The sequence below is a fragment of the Caloenas nicobarica genome, chromosome 1, assembly GCF_036013445.1.
Source record: "Caloenas nicobarica isolate bCalNic1 chromosome 1, bCalNic1.hap1, whole genome shotgun sequence".
Taxonomy (NCBI): domain Eukaryota; kingdom Metazoa; phylum Chordata; class Aves; order Columbiformes; family Columbidae; genus Caloenas; species Caloenas nicobarica.
In genome coordinates this window covers 48614207-48623564 of record NC_088245.1, presented here as the reverse complement: position 1 = coordinate 48623564, position 9358 = coordinate 48614207, and the positions used below count along the sequence as shown (strand labels likewise).

The window sequence follows — 9358 nt, the reverse complement described above, 5'->3', positions numbered from 1 at the left end:
AAGCATGATCTTAAAAAGTAGTAGAATTTTTAAGATATCAAGATTTGAACCTAAACTTTGACTCTACACGAGTAACACCTATACTTAAAAACAAGCTCATTCTGAAGCTTTGATAATAGATACATTATTACCAGATCCAGATTACCAAGTAAACTCTTTGAAGTTCACTGCTTCAGAAGCACTTATGTTTCCACCAGTCTGTGTCAGAAAGCCATAGTACTAGAGAAGCCTTAGCGATGCTTTAAGAGTGCTGAATGTTGACATACATATGCAGATGATGGTAAAAGTAGTATTTGTAAAGCTGAGCTTTCAAAAAAAAAACCCCCACAACAGTGGGAAAGAAATTGATTAAAAAAAAAAAGCTAGATAGTCCAGTCTTATGTTTTGCTTGTATATAACGTTATATTACAGATCAGATTGAGATTTGAACTGGAGATACAACACAATACTATCGCCACACTGTAAAGGCTCATAGTTGAGCAGGAGCTGCCACAACACACAGCAAGTCTGAAGCTCAGTTCTATCCACAGCTACCAAGTTTAGTTGGCAAGGAATGATTTTTTTTCCCCCTTAAGAGCAACAGCAGCAGTTGTCATAACTGAAGTGACCAAGTTGGGTAAGGCCTTTTATTGAACACCCACAGAACAAAGTACACAGGAGATAAGGAACAGAAAGTTCTTGAGCTTTACTCCAGCACTTTAACAAGTGTAAATAAAGTGGTAAGGAATTTCTCTCAAGTGTAACTAACTGCTGTGCTGTATACAAATGACATTAGTGTGGTGCTTAAGTGAATCACATCTCCACATCATTCATTAACTTTGAATACACATGTTAAGTATGGGCTTCTCACTTTGCCTCAACCAGGCTTTTAAGTTTGGGAAAAAAGATCCACATACCTTTTGTTGAATCCCATCTTAATGATTTCTAAAGTGAAAGTCTTGCATCTGAAGAACACAAAAGGCGAGCAACCTTTCTGTAGAGTGGTTAACCTGCTCTTAAAGCTAGGGGACACTTGTCCCAGAAACTCTTATTGAGCAGGGAATCCATCTGGGAGGAACTGAGAACTTGTGAGCAAGTAGGTCAAAATGGACATTTAGGTTTGCTATATCCTTCATCAGGAAGCCAAGTAAAGTTTAATCCTCTGGATTTATTCAAGTCATCTTTGGTGGATGTTATTTCTGTACCTTTTCCTCATATCCTGGAATTATTTGCCCTGGAGTTATTTCCACATTGACTGACTTTAAAAGGTTTAAAGTGACATGTACATCATTGTGTTTCCCTAAGTTTTCCAAGCGTTTATATATAAGGTCTTCGTTAATCCATGTCTGCACCAAGTGTTCCCTAGTATCAGGGTGCCATTGATGTTCTTAAGCCTTCATAGTACCTATTTCATTTCTACTGTGAGACAAAAATAGTTTAACTGATCCTATGTAATCACGACAAGAGATTAATTAAAATGCCAAGATAGGAAACAATTTATTATAGAGAGAAGAAAAATTTCTCATCCAAAATATAGAAATCTGTACAACTTTGCCACAATCAATATACATGAACTGTACAAATTTACACCAGTTCATAATTTACCAAATAAAAGATGACTAACAAAGTTCACAAAATAGATGGTGGTTTGTGGAAAAGACTTTTACCCAATTAAGAACAAGGAAATTACAAACCAGACCTCCACTTTCTAAAAATAAGAAGTTTACTCAGTCTTAGAAAACTACAAGCTAGCAAATGTACAGATAGCTGGCTGGTGCTAACACCACAGTTCAGACAGTGTCTTTATATGGTCTTTTTAAAGCCTGTTGCCATGGCAGATTCTGATCACTTGCTATTTTGAGGCCAGTGTAAAGATCTGAACATTTCCCCAGGTCATACTTACTAGTTTACGTTATATACATTTATACATATTTGTAAGTGCTAGGTAAAAGTCTGAAAAATAAAATTTCCAGTACTATGGTGTTCATAACAATAAGCCTTGTTACTGAGCTGCCAAAAATGCTAACAATTAATAAATGTAATAGTGCAAATTTACTCTGCAAGACCTACTGCAGAGAATCACTTTATAAATACAGTTTGGGGTTGAAAATTGGTGTAGAAATTAAGTAAGATGTCTTGGAGAAACTGACCCTTCCTAGATCTTCTTCACTCCCTAGCAAGTTGCACTCATTTTGACTCACAGGCTATTAAATTACTGAAAGGTACTGTCCAAACTATGGCACTGTCACTTTAAAGTATACCACTCTAACGTGTGCCAGATCTTCACAGCTGTGACATGGTTTAAATTCCATAATCCATCCCCAGAGGTGCCCACCCAAAGTAAAAACCAAATTTATCCATCCATTTTAAGGTGATCCACAGACTATATCTTAACCTGATACAGTCATCATATTGTAGCTTTTGGAAGGGCTAGTTCTGCCCAAGAGAAGTTCCTCCTTACAGCTTATTCTGCTGTCTACCATTTGCATGTTGGTGTTATTTTGGCTACCTCCTGCTGGTGCAGCTTCATACAGCACACAGATCGAGCCATCCTCTCCAATACGATAGGAGACTTCATACGGGTCAACCCATAGAGTGAGTTCGCTTGGCAGAAGCTGGAACAGTTCCTGACTGCTCAATCCAATCCGCTGTGCTGCCTGTCCAATGAGAGGATCCATTTTATGGTTGATCCGGATACATCGGTAACCTGATCCCTTGCATGGCTTTTCTGGGAACCAGTGGTGTTTATAATGTTCTATAAAATACAAAAAAAAAATTATCCTCCTTAATTCTGTATTCAAAAAACATGCACAGTGATCATTGTTCTCTTGCGAATTTCACAGCTCAAGATGTTGAAAAGCTTACTACTTTAGCATCAAGTGACCTTAAAAATCATTATAGTCTTTATTTTTGCTGATGATTTACATAAGTGCAGAGTCTCTTGGGAAGCACTCGTGTACAAAGTAACTGTTTCATGCTACCACATACGGAGAACAATGTTTACCATCTGAAAAGAGTGAAATGCAACTTCCTGGCACTCACATAAACAAATACAAAAATACAGAAGTGATTACATACATAGCAGAAAAACTCAAGGGCTTCAAAACTCCACGAACCAAGAGTGAAAAAAAAGCACCTTTCTAGCTTTCTCTTGAGATCGCGCCCAAGTTTTACTCCTCACATTCTTAAGAACACCCAAAAATAACTCAGGAAGGAGCTGGGCAGCATTTACGGACTGACTCAAGCTGTATTTCATCACTGCTCTTCCCAGCCTGTCTTCCAGGGCGAGGTACCAATGACTTCACTTACCTCGGGAATTTTATCCCACCCAAAACCCTATCGGTCTGAGGCTACTTATAGCCACTATCAAGCACGGTGAGACACAGGTTCGGGACTACAAAGCTAACAGAGCAGCAAAGAAACCCCCGTATTTGATCCTAACCGGGGTTGGTGGGTGGCTATGAGATGTTTCCAGGAGAAAGGGGAACTGAGACTCATTGTCTGCTACTGAATTTTACTCGACAAAAAAAAAGCAACTTCGGAGCATCTTTCCTCGAGGAAACCGAGCGATTTGAGCCCTTGGAGCTGAGCCCAAGTCCGGGCTGCTCCGAAAGCTTTGTCTGCGCTGCCTGCGCGACGCCCGAGCCCCTTTTGTGTACGGCCCCCTCCTGCCGCCCCCACGCGCCGGGGGCCGCCTCGCCACGGAGGATCCCCGGACCGGGCGAGCCACGGAGCCCCGCTCGCCCCCCGCACCCGCCCCCACCGCGGCTCCAGCCCCTCGGAGGCGCCGCTCTCCCCTCTCCCCCCGTCTCCGGCCGCCTGCGGGGCGCGGCGCTGCCGGGGGTGCCGCCCGCAACCGCCGCCGGCGCAGGCAGGCGGCCCAGCGGCGGAGGAGACAACGCGGCTCCCTGGGCCGGAGCCGGGGAGCGGCTCCCGCCGCGCCCGCGCCGCCCTCACCTGCCAGCAGCTCCTGCAGGCTCTGGCTGAAGGTCTGCAGCTGCCGCTCGTTCATCAGCCCCTTGGTCCGCAGGAACTTGGAGATGAAGCCCACGGCCGCGGCGATCTCGCGTATCATGCTGGCCCGGGTGTACAGGGCGGGATGCATGGAGGCGGCGGCGGGCGGCAGCCAGCTCTCCGGGGCGGCCGGCGCTGGGACGGGACGGGGCGAGGCGCGGGGCGAGCGGAGCGGGACGGGGCGCGGGGGCGGCGCGGCTCTAACTGGGAGACGAGCGGGCAGCGCAGCCCAGATCACATCCCGGGGGCGGCAGCCTCCGCCTCCTCTTCCTGCGGCACGGGGGCGGCGGCAGCAGCGGCGGCCGCGGCAGCGCACCCCGCATCTCCTGCTGCGAGGGGCGAAGGGAGCTGTCCCCCGGCCGCCGCCTCTTATAGCCGCCGGCGGGCGGAAGTGGCGTCAGGGCGCTGGGGGGCGCGCCGCCGCCAATCGAGCGATCGCACCATTGTGACGGCGGGCGGCGAGGCGGGGCCGGCGACGGGGGGGGTGACGTAATCGGTTGTAAACAAATAGAGCCGGGGCGGGGGGCTGCGCGGAGTTCCGCGCAAGGGGCTGCGCGCCGCGCAGGTGCTTCTGTGGGGTGGGGGGCCCCGCTGGAGGGGCCGCGAGGGCAGCGCAGCAGGGAGCGGGGAGGGTGCCTGTGCGGTGCCTTTCCGCGCAAGTCCAGCCCGCGGGGGAGCAGCGCCCACGGTCCGCGCAGTGGCCTGGGTAGGGCTGGAGTGCGCGGCGCGGAGGCTGAGTCGCCTCCCTCCCCCTCGCCCTGCCTGCGCGGGGTGCGTGACCGGGCGCGGCTGCCGTGCGTGGCGGCCGTGCGCTGTATCTGGGGGGAGCAGAGCCACGTCAGCGGGGGGGCCCGGGCTGGGGGAAGCGAGAACGCGGCTGCGCTCCTTCCTGCGCTCCTTCCTGCGCTCTTTCCTGCGCTCCTTCCTGCGCTCCTTCGGTGCGCCCTGCGCCGCGTCGGCTCGGCGGCGGGCTTGGCAGAGCGCGGGGGCGTGCTCGGGCATGTCTCCCCACGCAAGGGCAGCTGCAGCCGGGGTGCTTAGAGATCAGTTGTCGTTTATCCCAGTAGCCAGCGGGGGTGGCGTAGCTTCTTCCCTTTTGCCTTCTCTCGGAGCCCCAGGGGATGTGGGGGGTCCCGAGCGTGGCTTTGTCCTCGACTTTGTTTACCGCGGCCGTAAAAACACGTTCACATTGGGGTCTCCAGGCAGGGTCCTCCACGCAGAGCGCGAGCCCTGCCTCTGGGCTGCGGGTGGCCCACGGAGCCCGTGGGCACCAGCAAAGCAAAGGGCACGCTGGGCAGAAGGGGAAGTGTTTTCCGACAGACCAAACCTCAGCCCTGTTTTTTTGACAACACCCCAAAAATACAGCTTTCAGTCTTCCATGCGCTTCATGCACACTGCTCAACGGCATATTCTCCCTTGGGACTGTACAATTATCTCAGCATTTTATCACTTGCTTTGAAAGGGGAAAAACCCTGGGTGGACAGGAGGACTGATGTATGTTACTCAGCTGGCAGTGGCCAAGAAGAGTGTAAAGCCTCAAGCCTCCCAGTGCCATGTCTCACTTTTTTTTTTTTTTTTTTACGAAGTTTAGCTTCTTTGATAGAAAACTAATTCCTCCCGTAGGGTATGTGCCCTGCCCCTGTGCAAAGCCGCAAATGAAATACAGCCTGATATTTATGTGTACAGTTCTTCCAGTCAAAGATCAGAAATCAGGCCACTGAAGGCTCAATGATAACAAACAATTAAATTTCTTTTTCAGTACAAATAATTCAGTAATGAAATATATAAAAAAACACGCGTGAAATAGTTTGAATAAAAGATGAAAGTACACCATTTTTGCTTGTTTGGTGTTCCAGATGTGCCTGAATAGTGCTTTTGGTCTTTGCACTCAGAATCTCTTCTATCTTAGGCTGAGCCTCAAGGGGTTCTCTCTTTGACTCTCTGTACACAAGGGAGATCTGCAAAACACCTTCAAAAGATAATCCTGAAAGCTTAAACTCACAGATTTACTGCATACTAAAAATGTTGGTGTGGGATTTAGAGCACAGTCTCTTCTATTTCCCCCCACACTAACCTCTGAATATTACATTAATGACCATGAACTGCCTTCCTTTCCCCTGAGAAAGGAGGAGCTGCCAACCTGGCTCTCCTCTTGCTGCTCCATAGGTGCCAGCCATCCTTTCTTAGTGCTTCCAGAGCATGTGTGAGGTGCATCCAAAGCTGCCACTTCTGCTCTGCTCATAGGTTGTAGATTGCTGTTCTCTTTCAAACCTTGAAGCAGCAGATGCTTCTCTCCCCCTTCATAACAAGGTCCATCATCCTACTAGAAGATATCACTTCTCTTGGGCAAAATCAACATTATTCTCAGAGCATCTCAATTACACCAAAATAACTACTGGAAATAGTTCAGTAAAAAAATAGTATAACGTTTGCTACCTTTGCTTGGACTTCAGGTTTATATGGTTCAGTTTCTCATCTCTCCTACTTATTTCCAGCCTGAGTCATATTATAGTTTGGGTTGGAAGGGACCTTCAAAGGTCATCTAGTCCAACCCCCCCTGCCATGAGCAGGGACATCTGCAATTAGATCAGGTTGCTCAGAGCCCCGTCCAGCCTGGCCTGGAATGTCTCCAGGGATGGGGCATCTACCACCTCTCTGGGCAATATGCACCAGTGTTTCACCACCCTCATTGTAAAAAATTTCTTCCTCATGTCTAGCCTGCATCTCCCTTCCTTTAGTTTAAAACATCACCCCTTGTCTTATCATAACAGGCCCTGCTAAAGAGTCCCCATCTTGCTTACAGGCCCCTTTTAAGTACTGAAAGACCACAATAAGGTCTCCCAGGAGCCTTTTCCAGGCTGAAAAACCTCAACTCTCTCAGCCTGTGCTCACAGGAGAGCTGTTCCATCCCTCAGATCATTTTTGTGGCCTCCTCTGGACCCTCTCCAGCAGGTCCATGCCTTTCCTGTACTGAGGGCTCCAGAGCTGGACACAGGACTCCAGGTGGGGTCTCACCAGAGCAGAGCAGAGGGGCAGAATCACCTCTATGAACCTGCTGGCCACTCTCCTTTTGATGAAGCCCAAGATACAATTGGCCTTCTGGGATGCAAGTGCACATTGACAGCTCATGTCCAATCTTTCATCCACCAGTATCCAAGTCCTTCTCGGCAGGGCTGCTCTCAATCCATTCATCCCCCAGCCTGTACTGATACTGGGGGTTTCCCCAACCGAGATGTAGGACCTTCCACTTGGCCTTTTTGAGCTTCATGAAGTTTGCATGGGACCACTTCTTGAGCTTGTCCGGGTCCCTGTGGATGGCATCCCATCCCTCAGGCAAGTCAACTGCACCACTCAGCTTGGTGTCATCTGCAAACTTGATGAGGGAACAATAGGAACTCTCAAGTAGGTAAGTGGTCTTACATAGTAGCACCCCAAAGCATGAAGTTTAAAAAGCTCTCCTCAGCTTCCTACAGCAGTAGCTGTTATAGACAGCAAGGTTATTAAGTTCAGATTTGAATCATCCCCCTGGAATTGTACTTTTAAGAACATAATGTGGCAGCATGGACTTCATGCCACAGTCAGAGAGGGAAATAAATTTAAAAGATTTTTCTTTTTTTTTTTTTTTTTAAAGCACTTGCTAGGCCATCAAAGAGTTTCCCTCAAATCTACTGCAAAGTCAATAAATTCGGAGTGCTTTAGCAATCAAGAAGTTTTGATAGTTCCTACTGCTTTGAAACAATTACAGCATGTATAAAGAGGGTCTTGTCTATGGGAAAGGTAAGTGGCTGTGCATACACATCCAGTCTACTAGTGAGGAATGAACTGCCTTAGTGTTTTTACTGTGCAGCCAGCAACCAGTTCAAGTGTAACTTCAAGGCCAAGGCTTTGTGAGATGCCTACCAGGAAGAGCTCATCCCTAGCTGTGGGAGGGAACAAGGTCACAGGAGCTGCTGATGAAGAGAACCATCTTGTTTTCCCAGTCTAGGCAAGTCCGCCTCCGTCTCAGTGCCGTGGTGGGATAGCAAAGGAGCTGCTGCCATTTCCTGCCTGTGAAATGCTCCAAAAGATCCTAATCTCTAAAGTATGCAGGCTCTTAGCGATGATGAAGAGTTTGGCATACAGCTCACGGGATCAGGGAAAGTCGACTTTCCTTGATAGGACTTCAGTGGAGAACATCAGAGGAACTGGCGTAGCTTATCCCGTTGCTGCTTTGTACCTTAACTTCCTGCCAGTATGCCGGTATGTTTCATTCATGTGCTATTTTGTTCTGAACTTCTTCGCCACCTGTACATTTTGGGAAATATGGAGTAGATTTTACTTTACCTGGCCAAGTCTGAGCTGTCTACTCCTGCCTCTGCAGCTCCAGACACAGAGGAGGCAGTTTGCCTGGTCAATAGTGCAAGATACTCACTGATACCTTAACGGCAGGGTGCTGAAGAAGATAAATGTAAACATTTAACAACTGCCTTATTCAGATCATCTGATACTTTAAATGAAACAGAGGCCCTAGGGAGAGAAAATAAAGAAGAAGAATATGTGATCATATAATTAAAGGCTGGATCATAATGAATATGCACAGAAGGGTTGAATTAAGGTTGTACTGGCAACCCAGCTGCTGATATTTCCTAACTTTTAAGCAAGACAATGCAACCTTTACAACACTTCTTTCATGTTGTTTTGGCAGGAACTGTTTCTCGCCATTGGTTTGAAGAGAGCCTAGCACTTTGTGAGTTCTGTCATAATGGAAATAAGTAATAGAAATACAACTACTTTTATCTGTGCCACACACACACATACACACCCTGCAACTATTGCAACACGCTCTTTTTCCCAGCTTTTTCTGAAGGAAGCTACTGAGTGTTCCTTATGGTAAGTGGGAATATTCAAGAGTTCAAAGGAGAAGAATTAGAATGATTTGATTTTTTAAAAAATTGTTCTGGTCCTAGAGCCTGAATTAACATATATTTGTTTATGAAAATAAGTACACTACATGTACAGCGTGGATTTTTTTTTTTCCTGTTTGGGAAGTTATTCCTGGCAGGATAAGAAAATGGAAGAAAGTGTGAAGGTGTTATAGGCTTTTTATGCAGTATCTTGTTAAAGCCTTTCAGTGTAGAAAAGCGTTAGGTTTATTCTCTTCCTATTCCAGTCAGTTCTAACTATGGTTTTGCACTGTTTGGCATTGTCCTAATAAAGAAGTAATAGTTGAGAAGTAATTGGTATTTGTTTCCAAAAAGCTGTATATGTGCCTTAGATTGGCACCTGTTAGCTGAAGAGTACCATTTGCAATACATAAAATACAGCAACAATCCATTCTATGTATAGAGTTTATTTTTAGTGTACATTGATGTTATTAGAATGCCAC

The 9358-nt window shown here is 47.1% G+C and overlaps 1 protein-coding gene across 1 annotated transcript; it reads right to left on the bottom strand.

The window, feature by feature from the left end:
- Window positions 1-1457: 1457 nt before the first annotated feature.
- On the bottom strand, window positions 1458-4327 carry BTG1 (BTG anti-proliferation factor 1). Its single transcript, XM_065631921.1, has 2 exons — window positions 3937-4327; window positions 1458-2734 (listed from the first exon to the last, which is right to left on the bottom strand). Exons 1-2 carry the CDS (start codon window positions 4082-4084, stop codon window positions 2370-2372), a joined length of 513 nt encoding a protein of 170 aa, XP_065487993.1. The 5' UTR covers window positions 4085-4327; the 3' UTR covers window positions 1458-2369.
- Window positions 4328-9358: the final 5031 nt, after the last annotated feature.